At 44.9% G+C, this 18,493-nt stretch overlaps 1 protein-coding gene across 5 annotated transcripts in view; it reads right to left on the bottom strand.

Annotated features, from left to right (window-relative positions):
• Nucleotides 1-18,493, bottom strand: part of LOC102683057 (voltage-dependent calcium channel gamma-3 subunit) — a 57,228-nt gene that overhangs the window by 4,793 nt on the left and 33,942 nt on the right. For 4 of the 5 annotated variants that reach the window (XM_015360068.2, XM_015360067.2, XM_006637142.3 and 1 more), the window contains exons 3-4: nucleotides 5,985-6,068; nucleotides 724-864 (exon numbers count right to left, since the gene is read on the bottom strand). In XM_015360068.2, coding sequence (XP_015215554.1) covers nucleotides 724-864; nucleotides 5,985-6,068 — 225 coding nt within the window. The remainder of the gene's footprint in view (nucleotides 1-723; nucleotides 865-5,984; nucleotides 6,069-18,493) is intronic. The other variant, XM_015360070.2, reaches the window with a different exon arrangement.

Below are 18,493 nucleotides of genomic sequence, written 5' to 3'. Positions count from 1 at the left end.
GCTGAATATAAGACTCTTGAAAAGGTAATCACAAATAACTGAGCACCAGTGATGGCGAAGGGTAGGGTGGCCCAGACCTTATTCCTCATGCCCTTGACGCCTATTCATCATTGCAGCTGAGTTCCCTGTCATTTCACTCATTAATATAATGACTATTATGTTAAATTTGACCTTTCATTTCTTCCCCATCTTTTAAGCTGATGTAGATTTCAAGGTAATTCTAAAACTATAGGTGACCTGAAACCCCCAACCAGTGTAATTAATAAGTTAAAATAGGCAGAAAACAAAAGGTCTCATTAAGTGTGTGATCTGTACTCTTAAAAGCAGGCTTCTGGGAGGATAATCTCCAAGATTGCTTTTGATGTTAAAGGTGCTAACGCAAACACCCGAGCTTTCCAAAGCAATAAAGACACATGTGGTGGTTGTCACTCATTTTGACAGCCTCTAATTCAGGGCCTGCCACTATGATAAAAACCTTGAATTTAAAGCTTGGTTTTGGGAGAGAGAGAATCTTACATTATTACTTCAGTTTAAGTGTCAGCTGAGCAAAAGAGCATCCAGTCTGAACGAAATCTAGACGTCGGCTAAATCCCCAGCTGATCCTTTTTTTTTTATTTCTGGATGAGCAGCGTTCTGTTGGGCTCAAAGGGCTTGCCACGTCTTAACACAGTTTGCGCAACCGGAGAGCGAGAAAACCACAGGAGAGAGACGTCTGAGGCTTACCGGCAGATACGAAGAATATGCCGGCGCTGAGGATGACGTTGTGTCGGCTCTTGTAGAACTCACTGGCGGCCACACACAGGCCCCCCATGAACAGCAGCCCCACGCTGAGGATGGGAAATATGCTCGATGCCCTCACAGCCCCTGGCAGGAACACAGACGCGCAGAGAGTAAACAGCACTGCCTGCTCAGTGTACACCACGCACTTAAAAGAGCTCAAAACACCTACTTAATATTCGGCATGTTTAAAATGTTCATTTCACTTAAATGCTTCTCAGTACAGTCCTACTTCAGTTTTGTTTTTTTGTCTAGGTGCCTTTCTGCCATTGCTCACAGTCAAATCAAATCAATATTAATTGGTGATCAGCGTTTAGAAAATGTGCGAGAGGCAATAGTTTATGCAAACGTCTATGGCCTTGTAAAACATTGCATCTGTCAGATTTGCCAGACGAAATGGTACAGAAGCGAAAAATAGTCAACCGCTTCAAAACACTATGATCCCAGACATCAGAACTCCATCATAACCTACTGTATACTGTATAATCAATAACTGAGTCATCAGATCAATAACACAAACTGTGCATAAACAGCTCATTTTCACCTCTGTTGCATTTCAGCTTTCATTAAAACCCAGCTGAGGAAGCCAGCTAACAGTCTGTCACAACTCTATTTAAGAAGGAAGACTGTGCTGCTGAGAATTCTGGGACCACCTGTATGTGTCCAACACCTGTTCCTCTGTCAGGATCACATTCGCAGAGCTGTCTGCTTGAGAGAAAAGAGCCAGCATGCACTGCATAGTCAATATTTGTAATATGCCAGCCTCTTGGGTGGGCACGCTGTACATCATTATGAAATGTGGCATTTAAAAAAAAAAAGAGTCACACAGCATGCTCAAGTGTGCCTGCTCATGTGTGACTGTATACTACATCTCCTGCTTCAAATTACTTTTAATTAACTTCAACAAAACCGCCTCCCTGTCTGATCTTTTATTTCAGAGGAGCTTCCTAAACCTGTTGCTCTCCTGATTCTGCAATCGAGCTGCTTCTCAGCAAATAGATACGTCAAACCATCGCTGACATTTCTGATTTAAATGTTACATGTGCTGCATAATGGAATGCTGATGAAGGGGGTCTTCTCTCCCCGCAGGCACTCATCAGCTCTGAATAACCGGAGCCTCACAAACCACAAACAGCAAATCAGAGCTGCAGTCTAAATACACACACATGCATTTCCTCTTCAATTAACTGCTCGCTGATTACAGCAAGATAACATACGTGGGGTATGCGAGATACATGTTGGACACCATGTCCCACGGACAGTGTGAAATTATCCATTATGCACACAGAAACAATGTTAAGACATCTCGAGGCATGTTTTTTTTTAATAAAATATTGGTATAAAAATGAAAAACTTTCTAAATTGCACCTTCATCATCGTGACATGGAAACACATTTCTGATAGAAGGGGAATGCATAAAAAAACGTTATAAATTTTAAAAAAAACTACCTAGAATTCCAAATGACACAGATTTCAAAACAGCCATGTGGGCAGAACACAAAACACACACACACCTCTGTAGCTGAAGCTTAATTGCTATTAATATAATGCACGCTACAGCAGAACACGATGCTGCAGGGCTCTCCTTCAGTTCCAGTATTGACAGCATACATGCGCTGGACGTTATGTCCTTTCACATTTCACGAGTGTGCAGAGCATCTTGACTGCGGACAGCTACGCACTGCGCAGCTTTGCTCTGGAAGGTTGAGAGGAAGGACCTCGCCCCTCGTCCCTCATTAAAATGGCGCCTTCCCAGGCTGCTGCACGAGCTTGTGTGCAAAAATGGGCGAGTCCACCTGTCCCAGTTCACCCAGGCACAGCCTGCTGGACCTGCTGTTGGATTACCATCCCTGATCTTTTGACCTCATGGCCCTGCAGAAACTACTCAGGACAACAGAGCTAGGGCGCTCAACCCATAAAATTAGCATTTTAAAATGAACAAATAGAATTAGCCGTGCAGTGGCCCTGTGGCTCAGGATCTGCACCTGTGGCAGGAAGGTTGCCGGTTTGTATCCTGTGGCCGGCAGAGGAATCCTAGTCCATTGGACCCCTGAGCAAGGCCCTTAACCCCAACTGCTCCAGGGCTGACCCTGTGCTCTGACCCCCAGCTTCTCTCCCTGTCTGTGTGTCTCATGGAGAGCAAGCTGGGGTATGTGAAAAGAAATTCCTAATACAAGAAATTATACATTATCTTATTTTCCCGTAACTGTATAACAATGATCGTTTTCGAACAATCAACTTTTTTCTTTCGATTGCCTTTAGTTTATTTTTAACAGCACATTTAGAACGCAAGGAATTTCCCCGTTGAGCTCCAAGGAGACCTGTCTGCGAGCACAAAGGAGCATCTCCTTCAGCGTTAGATCAGTACCTGCTCAGAGGATCTGTCACCCTTCAGCGAGTAAAATACCTTGTTCTCTATTTCTCTGTCACACGGCTTTGCTCTTTATGGGGTCTGCTCGTGGTGTTTTATAAGCTTGTTACCGACGACATCGCTCCCCAGAGACCATGCACACGATCAAGCCCAACTTCAGAGGCACCTCATTTGAATGCAGTCATAATGCTGCCAGCACAACACCTTCACAGAGACCAGGCGAGACGCTATAGCAACAGTCAACCTCGCTCATGACGAATGCGTCTCTAAAAGAATATTTCATCTGCATAATTCAGAATTCCACACACTTGTAAAAGTAGAAGTCGGAGCATGTCTTAGGGAAAGGTTTGGGGTATAGGTTGCAGTCGTGAGGTATCTGTTACATGTTCTGGAAAATAGTTCATAAAAGGAGCACAGATATAAGTTTTGCATTCCTGGAAGGTTGTCTCTGAAAAGGTGTTGTGCTGGCGTTTCTCGATGGGTCTGATCCTTGTAAGGGCTCTGCAGCTCACATGTAAGAAAGAGGTGGCGGTCTGAGTCCAAATTCTGACCATGCGGGCTCTCCGATTGCCTGGCCAGGACCTCTACAGTGCACTGGTTTGGGATCCGGCCTTGTATTTTGTATACTTAAGTATAGGGAAGACGAGCGTTTTGTAGCAATTAGTTCTTGGCTGGAGAATGACGTAGCGTTTCTTCTCCCCCTGACTGGCGAGCACTCACGCAGCACCCCGAGTTCGAGATTGAGACCTCTTTCCTCTTCTGGAATTCTCTTCTGGGTGAGTGCCATGGCGTTCCGGCTTGCGATTCACTTCTTCAGTGAGACGAGTGACATCCGCCGTGCGGCGCTTGTCGTCTGCCAGCTTCCCCCACGCTCCCGTTGCCAGCGCGAGACGGCTTGGCGCGGGGACAGAGCCACTCGTGCGCAGGGCGCTCGGAGACGACTCGTGTTCTCCACAAGCCTTCCTCACCGTTTTCCCCCATGTAAAGAGTAACAGGACTGCGCGGCAGCAGATATATCCCAAAGGACTTCTTCACTTTCAAATCAAATCAAAACAAAGTTTATTTATCAAATGCACAACAGCGGGCAGCAGCAGTAGTTGCTGGCAATGAAATGTCTTTCCTGCGAGCTCCCAAGAATCACAAAATTGAGGTTACGTTTTTTTAAATTGAATAAAACTCAATATGAATAGAGCTGCCATGTGTCTATGTGCTATGTGCCCATGGTGTATGCAATATATACAAGTAGTGCAGTTATGCTGAATACAATGAAAACTGTGTGTCTATGTAGCCATTAATGGCTACATTACCATCTTTGACTGCATATTTCATTTGCTTTTCATGAGCATAGTGCTTTCCTTGCTCTTTTTCTACCCAAGGCCTTCTGTAGGCAGAGCTTCGAAATGTTGGGAAGTTGTGAGCTCAAAACGCCGGAGGGGGAAAGAAGAAAAGATTAAGATAAACCGTTTCTTGCACACGGGGATTCTGGCTGCTGCTGTCAGTGTCACCGACCCTGACATTTCCGTGAACAGCGATTCCATCCGCATTTGAGAGAGTGACAGCCGCACAAAGCCACACGCAGACCCATACAGAATGCAAGAAATGAATCCTCATATCCTAGACTAACATCTGTTTTCGCCGTTGCAGAACCATACTCGTCCCCTGCGAGTGCGGGTCTCGCAGAGCAGATTAAAGGGCACTTCAGCTCCAATTTTCAGACCGCGGCTTGCTGGGAATTTGCTGTCCTGCTCCTACCGGTCCTATAAAAATCAGCTGTAGCCGGGAGAGCCATTCCTTTGTTCATTTCCCTTTTGTGGGCGCAAAGACGCCAGCAGATGTCCCTGCTCCAGAGAGAGAGAGAGAGCGCTGTGTCAGGCCGGGTCATCAGAAGCAGCACGTAGAGCAGCCCAGCAGGGCCTACAGCGATGTGACATCAGCAGCCACGCAGCTAACATCACAGCTAACCCACTGGGGCGCACGACAGCAGCAGGACGAATAGGAACAGACAAGCAGGCCTGGGCTTATAAAGAGCAAACACATACATGTAGACGGCCCTGTTTGAGTGGAGGCAGCAACACCCACATGGGTGGGGGGGAATTATAGTTATTACTCCATTTTTGCTCTCCTATCTGTAATTACATTATTACAGCGTGTTAGAGGTGGCAGACTCCAGCCTTTGAGGAATACGCCATCTGGCGTCTCTATTGTATAGAGAAAGTCAAATATTGGTGGAGGGACTATATTTAGAATTGTATTCAGACTGCTCTACAGCCGATGACTTCAAGCTGCACAGCGTGGAAAGTCAAGAGCCCGCAGGAACGTGGAATGGCTGCTGTCTTCCCTGGTCTTAAAAAGCCAAAATGTCCTCCCAGGATGTGATGGCAGTGTACAGAAATCATTCACCTTAAAGGTCTTGGGAACCAGTCTCGGGCTCAGTTGAATATTTTTCCCCCCTCTGTTTCATGCAAATACATTGTGTATTTCCTGTAATGAGTAAAAAAAAAAATCGGCGATTTTATTTATAAACAAGGTGATCACTCCACAGGGGAGCAGCACACTCCATTCCTATGGAACTTGACCCAGGTTCTGTGCCAGTCACTGTCAACATATCTCAGAAGGGTATGGTCCAGGGCTTTCAGAGACCACTTCTTTGCTTGGAGAGTTGGGGAGTATCTGCAGGCTTCCTCGGATTCTGAAGACTGAGCAGAAAAGGGAGCTGGAAGACCTGTACTAGGAAGAAACCCCCCCCACACACACACACCAAAAGGTGATTTGATCACCTCTCCCCAGACGAGTGCTCATGAGGGGGGATATGCGCGGCAGGGAAACTTGAACTCACGCAGTAGGTACTCTGCAGCGTCCTGCTCATAATCGGCATCTTCTGGAAAGTGGTCGATTTTCTTACACACACCTCTGAACGTCCCTGCAGAGACCAGAATGGAGACAGAGTTACGATTAGCGCTCGGCGGCGATCGAGCGCCCACTTCACTAATGACGCTGCAAGCTCTGGGCATGTGGTATGTGGGTTACATTTTGCAGGTGTGTGTGTGTGTGCGCCGTTCTTAAACTCTCAAAACCGAAGTCAAGCTTAATCCGAAGTGAGTGTACGGAATAAGGGTGAGAAATTAACAAAATTATACTTGTGCTGCTCCAGCTTAGCAAGGGCAACATTAATGATTTAGCCCATCTATATGTGGTGTATATTTCTTTTCCCCATTACCCACACGACAGTTACATTAATAATTCTTTTCAATTTATGACAGCCAATCAAGTTTACATTACTGGGCCATTCGAAGGCTTAAAAGCATGCCAATTGTCATGTTAAAGAACCATCTCTCTCTGTGGTGTTCTACCCATTCATTCATGACATTAGGGTAATGAAGTCGCTGTAGAGTACATCAAAGGAATCAGAGAGCACTGCATGAAGCTCATAAAATCTAGATATCTCCAAGGACGGCACGTGGGATTCTTCCGAGAGGGACGGCACAAAAGTCAGACCTCTCGGAATCACTGCCATTTCACGGGTTGCACGATCCGAATGTACGGGGAAACGAAACCACAAAAGCAGAAATGGCACGCATTTAAAATTTGGAATTTATCTGCATAGATTTTTTCAGAGATATGTCCTCCTCCTCCGCCTTTCTTTCATTTTATGCAAAGCAAGCTTTCGGTACACATAAGAGAGAATATGGATGGTCAATAAAACAAGGTCTCGGGATCAAGTTTGATGAATATAGTTCCATTTTTGTGGGCTAAACCTTCAGGAATGGTTTTAACAGGCAACAAACATTGCTCCCAATCTGCTGTTTCTACGGGCACTCATCAGGGATGCCCAATTTCACCTTCTCTATTTGCCGTATTGTGGGAACCTCTACCTCAATCTACCTCAAATCCATCCTACATTTTTAATTCAATTCCTCTTTAATAATACTCTGCCTTCTAGAACTCTTTGTTCAGCTTTTATATATATATAGTTACATGCAGATAATGTCTCTCAATCCTTAAATCATCTGCTAACTGTTTTCAATTAGTTCAAGGCTTTATCAGAGTATACCATTAATTGGCCAAGTCCTCAGTGCTTGGATTGTAGAAACCGTTAAGATAAAAAGGTCTTTAAAAACTTGAAAACCCAGTGTGAGACTGAAGGAATAAAAATGTCCCGTTTAAAATGTGAATCGCACACAGTTTAATGAGATAATATTCATAAAATGGAACGTTTGATCTAAAAACAGGGCTCCACCTCCACAGAGAACAGAACGCACCATTCCTACTCAACATGACCCAGTACAAGTCTGCAGTCGGCCACTGCTGCAACATTTCAGATACCCTGGCATGGTTAAACAGGTGGACTCATTTCCCTAAGTCCCTGCAAGCGTGCATCTCCACAATACAAATGAACACACCTCTTTGTTTACATTGTTTTAGTGTTAAAATTCCTCTTTCTACCCCTTTTGGCTTGTGGGATATTTTGTATTCTTGGGTTTAGAAATTGAAATGGAGAAGGAAATAGATAACATTGGTAGTGGTGGAGGGGAGTCCCCATTACCTGTAAAGCGCTTTGAGTGGAGTGTCCAGAAAAGCGCTATACAAGTGCAAGTAATTATTATTATAACATTTTCCATTCTACAGTGTGTGCAGTATGCTTGATTTTATTGTGATGCTTTTGTGTTCATTGTTCATGTGGTTGAAACCTGACATTCCTACACCTTGGTGTCCACTTAAAGGAAACCTGTACTCGCCATACTGTAGATACCTCAATTCCTCGTGTATTTATTAGAAATTGTAGAGTTTGAGCCCCATCATGACACAATAAAAACTCGGTGCTGATAAAAAGGAGAACTGCAATGCCATTTTTCATGTTTTGGGGTTTGAAAGAATCAGCCAGGTATGCACAGAGCCATATAGAGCAATTCAGAACATGGCAACAAAATCTCTGGTGTGGTGAAGTGGCCTTATTGCACTGTAAACAAGCGGGCTTGTGAACACATCTCTTTTAATCCAATAGAAACATGACTCTCGACTTCCAGATGGTTTTGCAGACAAATACAACTCACTTGTTAACTCTGCAGGCAGAGGACGTTGTGACATTTCTGTGGCATAATGTCTGCTGCACAACCCATACTTTAGTCGTTACTAAAGGGCTGCGTCACGTCGCAACTCGTGACAACTCGAATGGCTGTTTGCCACAAAATGGCGACGACTTACAGCACTTTCACAAAGTTCATGACTTTGTGAATAATGTAAAAAAAACGAATTAATTTTGTTACCAAGATTTAATAACGGGGCAGAGAAATATGGGACTGCAGTTCCCCTTGAACTAAATCACAGGAGACATGTGCATTCTCCTATTTTTCATAAGCATAACAAGCTTACAGACAATGCTCTTTTCTCTTTTTCACACTGGACCGACAAGAGGATTAAGATATTCTTACTCAGGTGGGTCTCTGCTTGTCCTGGGACAAGCACAAGACACAAGACACCCTTCTATACTTAGGACTATGCTCTACAACGTGTACCTACGCCATCTCACAGGGTTAAACAAACAGGTTTATTACTGGCTTCGTGTAAAATGCAGTTACTACTGGGTACAGGGGGTTGAAGGCTACATGAATTACCTGTGATACAAACTCCTCCAAAAACCCTCACCATGCACCAAATAATGCACTTACATTTCTTTCACAGGGCATATTTGACCACCTGCTGATGATATCTTACATCTTATAAAGAGCATTTCCAGTCCAATGTGCTCTCTCCGTCAGGGGGTGCCTGAGACGTGTTATTACAGGTCTAGGGAGTATGTGAACGTTGTGAAATTCTGGAAACAGTCTTTTCTTTTAGTAGTAGTAGATCCCAGCATCGCAACCAGATATTTCTGTCTGCAATTGTGAGCTGTGCTGCTTGATACCGACTCAGACACCCCTTATGTAGAAAGTGTCTCCAGTTCTCAGTGTTAAATGCGTGTCCCCAGAGTCCGCATTGGTGTCCTCTGGTCCTTCGAGCCCAGGGATGTATCTCCTGTGGTCTGGTTTCAGATCAACACTATGGTTTTTGCTGCATGGTAATCAAAATTACATAAAATTAAATGGGGGGTCTTACCATTGCATGTGCACAATTTTAACGTATGCTTTGATTTAGATTATACACCTTTAACTATGCATTCCGATTGCTTTTATATTAGTTCTCCACAGAAAAATTGATATGATGGAAAATTCTTCCTCAGTGGAGCAGGACAGTCTCATGCAGATTCAGTTTTATTGAGCTCAATAAGGACAAAGATAAGGACAAAAATAAAAAACTGCAAGGGTCTACTAGCTCATATATACAAAACACAGGCTCATAAAGACATTTGTTTCACACGTCGAATGTTATGCTTTAGTACGCATTTGTCCTGTCCTTCCCTATGTGACAGGAGTTGGTTTCACACTTTCAGTGTTAGTCATGACATTAAAGTGATTACGTCTACTCTTAACACCCTGTAGAAGGAAATTAGTTGCTGCAAATGTTAAAGGAAGTCACCTTTATTCTGTCTTGCTATACCTTTAGAAAAAGGCTACATTTACAGATCCCATCAAAGACCCAAATACCTTCCACAATGTGGTTCAGTAGTAATATTGTATTACTGGATATATGCAACTTACATACTGTCTATGTCTCAATGCATGATGTATCAGCAAATACCAAAGCCGCTTTCACAAGTAGGTTCTTATCGCTTGGCTCTTGTGTTCAGTTTGTTTTTGCTACCTGCATTTGTCTGAATTAAATGTGCCATGTGATTGCCCACTTTTGAATACTATAATTTGTCATGATTTTCAATTGCATCTTCTGTACTGCTTGCTAAGCCTACTATAATCGTAATCTGCAAATTTGACTAGTTTACTAATTTAACCAGAACCCAGATTACTGACACATTAGGAAGAGCAAAGGTCCTAGTACAGATCCCTGTGGTACTCCCCTAATTACATCACCTCAGATAAGAGGTAAGAGGTGAACGGTGACATCTCTTATCGGTAGTCTTTTTTTCTAGCCATTACCAAGTTCAGTCCAAATGCACTCATCACTTTGAATTCTTACTGCTTGCAGTATAAATTAATGCCCATTTAAGAATTAATATTTTTGAGAACCTTTATGAAAAATCTTCTGAAAATCTAAATATTGTATTATATGCTCTGTATATCCACTGATCCAGTTTACTGCTTAAAGATGTCTAACATGTCAATGGTCCCTTTGACGTGTGTAATAGCAGTGTTTTTTAACCAGGTCCACAGAGACACAGGCAGAGGTTGCCTTCAAGTCCCTAGACACTAAGAAAATCTACTCGGTCCAAACATCTGGCACAGCCATTCACAATTAGATTGTTTTACGTCGTTTCACCAGAATGCGTTTTAATACTTAAGCAACATTTGAACACACGAGACGGATGAACATACACAGAGTGCTCAATGAGGAGGGACAGCAGTCTGTCCGAGTGCTGTTCATGTCCTTCTGCAGTGTTTCATCTGGAAACCCAAGGAGTTCCGATTCATTTATGGGTGATGTCAAACGAGTAAAGAACTTGTATTTGGTATAAAGTAACACTGCTGCATGCCTGAGTACAATAGTGCTGTACATGTGCAGGTATGTGTGCACTTCCTTTTTATTGAATGACACTGCTGCCTGCTTTTCCACATTGCTGCAGCCTCTGCACAGAAACCACCACACAGTGTTCCTCAGGGATGCCACTTGCACTGCAATGGACCGTCTGCACTGTGTGCAATCTCCCCCCCTAACACAACAGCCCAGTGGAGCCGTCAGAGAGACAGGCAATCTGCTGTCAGAACAGACATGATGAATTCTACTCCTGCCTTGTAGTGAGAACTTCCTGAATGAACTCAAATATCCCGGCACCTGCACCGTACAGACATTGCAAAACCATGTATTGGTTTCGATGCATGAACAGTAGTAACCACAACGAATCGCGTACGTGGTCATGATTTAAAACGCCTTTCCAAGAAAGAACCCAGGTGTCATAGGATCAGGTAACCATGAGATGGTAATGCTTTGTCAAAGGTGTTCAAGGTTGAACCAATCAACTCCTCCAGGTGCGAGGGTGGTCAGCAGCAGTCCAGTGTTCCGGGTTTGGCGCGCAAGGCATGTTCGGGCACGAAAACCGCGAGGCTGAGGTAAGCGGTCGCAGGGAGCGACATTTGCGTGGGATGTGGAACAGCATTCTGGGACACGTGACCAGTGGTGCAAGTAGGAGATGTATGAGCTGGAGTGGTGAGTCAGGGCTGAGTCACCAGCTTCTCCAGTAATCCACTCCGCCATGTGTCTGGCGGTAAGCTCGGGGGAGGTTTTTGGCCGCTGGGGGGATTGGGAAACACGATTTCTGAATCTAGTGATTCACCGCAAGGGAACTGCAATGGCAAATTGTAAAGACGCGTCAACAAAACATATTAACCTTCAGCTTTCTTTAAGGACGCGTAAAAACAGCCTGCAGACTGATGGAAACATCACAGGCCTAGGGAAACGGCGTTGCATCTGATCCCGTTCGATGGGCGCCGCGTACACTCGCCTCAATATAGAAAGCCATGAGTTTTCTGCGAGACTTAGCAGGCGATCAAGGACAAAACGTGATGTGCTTCAAGAGAGATCTCTATACAAGATGTTGATGTAAAGATGACAGAGTGCTGCTTTAGGTTTTGGCAAGAGAAATGTGGAAATGTTAAATAATCCATTTCTTAATGTGTAAGAAAAAGCTGTAAGCTGCAGGAGCAAATTGGTTTGTCAATAATTCACCGTCACACTCGCATTTAAATGGTGCGCTACAGCACTAAATACTGATAGCAGTGCCTGTCCTTCCGCAGACAGATGACAAGTTTTCTTTTCCTTCAGTATGGATTTTAGTGCCAAAAAAAAAAAAAAAACCCTCACTCGTGGCTGGGTGCTTTGATATTCCCCGTCTGACAAAGATGAGCAGAAGAACAGCAATTACCAGGTTTGCGAGTCTGAGGTCGCGACCCCCAGGAGCGAGCGGAGGAGCTGCTGTCTTAACGAGGAAGGGAAGGAGAGCGAGAAGAGAGGTCTGGAGAGACGCGCCGCTCCGAGAGAGAGAGAGAGAGAGAGCGGGGGGGGCAGCATCTGACCCCGACCATAATGAACCACCACTCGCCGCGTCTCCAAGAATCCCCGTCGGAAAGACAGCGCTCGGCGTGGACCGCACGACAGCCGCCCGCAGTTCAAGGCTTTGCTTTCCTTTAATCAGGCAGATAAATGAATAACAATGCGGAAGACTGAGTGCGTTTATCATCATTCTCTGCTCGGCGAGAACTCGTGAAAGCACCGGGCTATTTTTCTCCTCCCCCTCCCACCTGTCTATTTCTCTCCGAATCCTGAAACATTTTAAATGTAGGATCAAACGGGAGAGCTCCGGACTCTTAAGGCAAGCGGCTCTGCGGAAGCGTGCCGCGCCGTCTCTCAAGGCCGGCGAGCAGCTTTCGCCTGCCTCACGAAGACCCGAATCCCACCTCGAGGGCCAATTAAGACCCCCCCCCCCCGCGCCGTGTATCTCCTCCTTGGCAGGCAGTCGGAGGGGACTGGGGGCGTTTATGAATGGCACTGCTGATCTCTGCTCTGGGCAGAGTTCTGAACGATGGCACCCTGTGCATTACCAGGGTGGCTGTCGAGCCAGGAGTTGATGCTGGCTCAAGGCTAGCACTCAAATCTAACAATGTGTACGGGGGGGGCACCACAGGGTGCTTGGCATGCTGGAGGGTCTGCAATAAGAAAAAGAGATCTCCTTTTCAGCTACAGGGCCCGTGAGAGCCCAGCAGGACCTCTCTAACACTGCACTCTTAGGAGATACAGTGGACACAACCTGACTAGTTCATGAGAGGACATCTAGTGACTGACTGCTCTTCTTCCTCACGAGATCATGACAGTCTACACAGAAACCTACTGAAGCGCTTTCAGGTTCACGTGGGTATGCGCCCTCACCACTGCCCCCTCAGGTCAGCCCCCCACCGCTGGGGACTCAAACCCGGGCCTCCGGCATCACTCAACAGGGAGCCAGCCAGCTGAGCTAAAGGGAGATCTCCCATCAGCCCGGCGGTGACGTCGCCGCGCTGTCAAGCCGGCTCGCACAACCTGTAATGTCGGCCGTATGCGTTACAATCCCAATATCTGTGAACCGCTCCAAAATCCAGGCCCTTCATGGTTAAAATGATAGTTCATGTTGTGTTCTTGCCCGACGCGCCCTGCTCCACCAGACTGGATCCCGCTAAACAGGGTCAGTCCAGTCTGGTCCCCGCTGTCCTCGCGGTTCATCTATTTTAGGGTAAGCCCAGCCTGGAGGTCACGAAGCACAGCAGCAGTGCCCGATTTCCCACTGGGCACCGTAGGCACAGTTCCCAGGGCCTACGAAGGAGGGAGACACTAGTGACTAATGAAAAACAAGCTGAAACATGGTTGAGATCGACTCTAGGTGCTCCAAATCAATAATCCTACGCTATCTAGCGGCTGTTCTAGAAACTAGGAGTATCGAAGTGACGGTCTCTTGACTCGCTCCATCAATCACGTGGTTCAGCATTAGAATAGTTTAAAGTCAATTTAATTTAATTCAATTGGCGTTCACCCCTCTTTTCGTACATTTCGGAGTGACGCTGCCTCGGGCCTACGCACACCAAAATCCGGCCCTCCACAGCGATACACTTTTCGTTTGGATTTTGGTGCGATTTGTGGTCCCTGCTAACCTCACGCCGGTGCTTCTGTTCGTCGGCTTTTAGCCGGTTCTCGCCGTAGTTCAGAACCCTGACCACTGCCCCTGTACTGCGGCCCACTACACACCACCTACAGCAGACATTCTCCTTGCATGTGGGCACTGGAATAAACACAGGAAGGGACAATCTTGCGGACGCTTGGCAAATAACAGCAATCGTTCAGGCATAGCCGGAGTCAGTATAGCCAAGAGCAGGTACTGTATAACAAAATGGCAGGATGAATCCAGCATGTTAACCTACTGCGTCACAGACCTGTTACACCGTTATGGATTCTGATATTGTTTCGGGGACAAGAGTAAAACTGTGAGCAGCCGAATCGCAGAGACTGGCTTTTTAAAAAAAAAGATTTACATTTTGGAGGTGGAACAATATTGCTGGCTTTAACAGTCACAACAGCCCTCCTAATTATCACAGACTGAATGATTCCCAACTAACTCCCCACACACTCCTGGGTAGAAAAGCTTGCAGAAGGCAAAGAGAGAAAACATTTCATTAGCGTTCATCCGACCTCACTGCCTCTATCCTCGGAAAAAGTCTTTCAATAAATAGCTCATTTTTCTTTCTAAAAGGAGGAGTGATTATCCCCTTAACAGAAAGCTAATGCCATTATCTCATTAGTCGCCCTTAAAATGGCTCACAGCGGCCCTCATTCAGTCATTTATAACGCAATAAAGAACTTCCTTTCCCATTCTCTAAATGAACTTTTAACTTTTTCACAGACAATCACCTATACAGTGGACAGGCATCCTCCATTATATGTTGGCAGGTTTCTATAGGTCAATCAGATATAAACAGCATGGGAAGTTTTAAGTTACAATGAAATGGCACCTTCTTCTTTCTCAAGCAGAATCCACGGACAGCACTGTCCAACTGGAACCTCAGCTGTAGCCTCGTACTTTACCATGGGGGGGAAAAGGGGAAAGATTTCTTCATCTAAGGGGTGGGACATTGAAAAAAGTCTCATCTCCACACGATTAAAAAAGTGAAATATCTGCAAATCACAGGCGCGGACTTTGAGGGGGCAGGGAGTTAGAACACAGACAGAATGAGAAACAAAACCTTAATCGCGTTGAAGCACATCCCCATCCATGTCTATGGCTTTCATTCCTCCCAGTAAGCAAAGGGCAGAGACGTGGTTCTCAGGCACTAGACCTTTATACTGAAAGAGCAGGAGTGAATATTTCCCCAGGGAATGCCTTTAAAAGACAGCAGCTCTGTTAGGGGAATCTTGGGAGACACGGAGCAGATGAAGCAGGTATTCTGTGCCAGCAGGCACAGCAAGCCTCTGACCCACTCAACCCTCCCGTGTGGACAGCCAGGACACAGAGCTCACTCTCAGGGAAGCGGCACTCTCTGTTTCTTTTCGAAAACCCAAAAGAAAACAATGGCACCATTTAAACCATTGTCAAACATGGGATGTTGCCGTTGGCTTGTCGTCTTAGGCGACGTGCCATGCAATACAAACCAATCTGTTTTGGTCAAGGTCCAGTGAAAGAGTTACATAATCAAATCACATTCCACTCAGCATTTGATCCTAAATGAAAACTGGCATGTTCTGCGAGCAATTTGTAAATTTTCCCAGCCATAACTCAACCACGGGGTTTGAGATTGAGAGAGATCCGGGTGTACTTAGCCAAATGGTAGAATCCGGAATCGCAGTCAAAGGGAAGCACAGGTCAGAAAGCCGGAGATTGAAGAGTCGAGCAGCAATCAAGTAAACGTGTGGATGTTTACTAGGAGGTGTGGTGGTGATCGAGGGGTGTGATTGGATAATTAGTTTTCTATGCCTGCGTTTGTGGGAGCTGGAAGGGGCTTGTTTCTGATTACAGGGTCATGATAGTGCAGATACAGAGAATTGAGTATCTCCAAATGCTTTCACTCAATAAATGGCACTTCTAACAAGCCTGTCCACATAGACGGAAAGAGATGGCTCAGACTGTATTGACTTGAAACTGTTTTAAAGCCAAAGCAGGCCTTTGGCAGATGAGAGATAAGCCTTAAGAGGGAGATCGGCCTGTTCTTACTCAACACAGTACCAAGTATCCCTTCCCCCTGAGGCTCAGCGAGTCAAGAGGGACATTGTAGGAGCCCGGCTCTGTGCTGAATGCATCCACGACGATGGCTTTCTGGTGCTCAAGCAAAAATAACTAGAGGTCAAGGACAGAGCCCGAGGCTGAAAGGGACTCTTCTCATTCAGCAATCTTCTGGGTGGTCACATGGTGCACCACAGCCAGATGGGCATCAGATCATTCGCTGACAACATGTGGGCTGATACGTTGAGGATCAGGGCTGGCTGACTAATCACCGAGCTGATGATCCCCAAGCATTGCATTGTCTTTTCTTCCAGACCAGGCATTTCAGAGATTACAGTCAAAACTTTGAGCTTGCTTTCCTTTTTCCCCTTCAAGACACTCGTAAATGTCAGTTCATGCTTAAAAATAGAAATTAGAAGAGTAAAGGGTGAGTTAAAACAGTCCCCTTTGCAGAATCCCAGCCGTTTTCAATTAGCTTGGAAAACCTGTAACACTTTACTGGAATGAGGCTGCAAAACCTAAAAAACCTGCATAATCCTTTACAGCAGTTTGTCAGGTGACATTACAGGCATGCAATTATTCATGGTGGTTCATAACCGGACAATTTCAACCTGAAAGCTAACAGCAGAACTCCAGGTAAGGAGGAGTCAATTTGAATGACTCCATTTGAGACACGAGAACAGACCAGAACTTTCTGAGAATGTACCTCAGTGGTCCTGGTATGTTTAATCAAAATATTATTTTGCTATATGTTTTTATAGAGGAGTTATGATGAGGCATTTTTACTTGATTCAAGTAAAGCATTATCTGAAAACATAATTGCTTGTCTTGACATTAAAGAGAGCATTGAAAAATAACCTGTTTGATGCCTTCCACCACACAGGGCACACAAAGCCATCAGGGTGGTGTGTTAATAATCTAAAAAGAAAGCTATTATTACCCTCAGGCTTCGTGCAGACATTAAACCCCATGTTGTGCTTCACCACAGGGACTCATTACCTTCTCATTAATTTAACTAAACACTGCGAAGATGTAGGGTGTGTAGAACTCTTATCTAAGCAGGATACTGGTGCACATTTGTGTCACTGCTAAGTTCTGCTGGTTTAGAAGAGATCCCTGCAAACCCATAATCAGTGTCGTCTAACAGTGTGAAACAAGACTCTAGACAGCTATAATTTGACCAACTTCATAGAACATAGTACACTGCAAAATTACCCCCCACACCAAACTATTCTATGTGGTTCACAGTTAGATGTTTCATCAGTTTTAAATCCTTCTATTATCTATGATAGGAAATTGCATATTGTAATAGAAAATACTCGAAAACAATTCTGAATGAATTGTAACAAAATGCACCTCTGACCCCTCTTCTTAGTATTGTGATTTAAAAGCCACGGGACCCGTCATTGATATAAGGGAGCACTTAAGCTTTGTTCCCACATGCAAAAAAATGAAGTTTGTGTATTAGGGAACTTCGGTTTCCTGGGTAAAAGATACCTCGGAGAGAAATATCTTTCCAGATTAGGGTGCATTTTATGGATAGGGATATAGGCTTCCATTTATTTTGTGGCATCTCGTGTGCAAAGAGAGAGATTTAACTGCAGGTTGCTTTGTATTTAGTTAGAAGGCAGTTCATCTCTTGTGTGGCCTCTGTAGGCATATTAAGAGTTTCGTGTTTAGTAGCAGTCTGGGGTTGTCTGGGTGACCAGAATGTTAGGCCTCTGAAACGCCTTGTCTGTAAATACTGAATCTAATGTAACTTGGTGTATTTATTTGTTTTAACCACATGTGCTGGGATTATTACTCCTCTCAACAAAGCTGTGCCAGAGAATAAAGAGTTCACGTGCCTCTAATTATACCAGCCACTCGGGTATATGGCTAGAAAATCACTTACAAGTCGGGGGGTTATGAATAATTATTTCACCGATTCACTTAACCGCTCGGTCAATTCCTGATTTTTACCAGGTTCGAAACATTACAAGGTGTCTCCTCGTTTCACAGTTCATCCCAGAAACAGTCCTTTGGGTCCGTCTTCATCGATAGCTTTCAGGATTTCAAAAGCTTGTAAAAAAAAATGTTCCCTTAGTTAAAAAAGGTACTTTTCAAGTTCACGTGTTTCTGCTCGACATTACTTAAAAGTCAAGAACCAACCACATTGCCATTTATTGAACCGATTCCAGAGCAGCCCGATACTTATCGATATATGCTACCAAGTCCTTCTGATCGGTTAAAAAACGACGACAAATGACCTGCAACTGAACAACAGTCACGAGTTGTTCTGAAATGCTTGGGAGAGAACACTTGATGCCGTCAAGACCAGATCCTCTTTGTCCAGGAAAACTTTTAGCGTCTCAAAACAAAATCGCCTTCAATAACGCAATCGCACAAACGATCTCAGCTGGTCGTCTGAGCTGCCGGAGGAAGTGGTCTCCTTTTCGGGGGGTCTCAAAAACAGAACAGTCTCGGTCTTGCAGAAGATCCAGCACAAAATCTGGATGCGGCAACGTTAGCACCTCTCCGAGAATGACCTCTCCATGTCACTGCTATTGAACGGTTTTGAA

Source organism: Lepisosteus oculatus, chromosome 19 (genome assembly GCF_040954835.1).
Source record: "Lepisosteus oculatus isolate fLepOcu1 chromosome 19, fLepOcu1.hap2, whole genome shotgun sequence".
NCBI classification, from domain to species: domain Eukaryota; kingdom Metazoa; phylum Chordata; class Actinopteri; order Semionotiformes; family Lepisosteidae; genus Lepisosteus; species Lepisosteus oculatus.
Note: the sequence above shows the minus strand (reverse complement) of the source record. Positions and strands in the feature narration are given on the sequence as shown.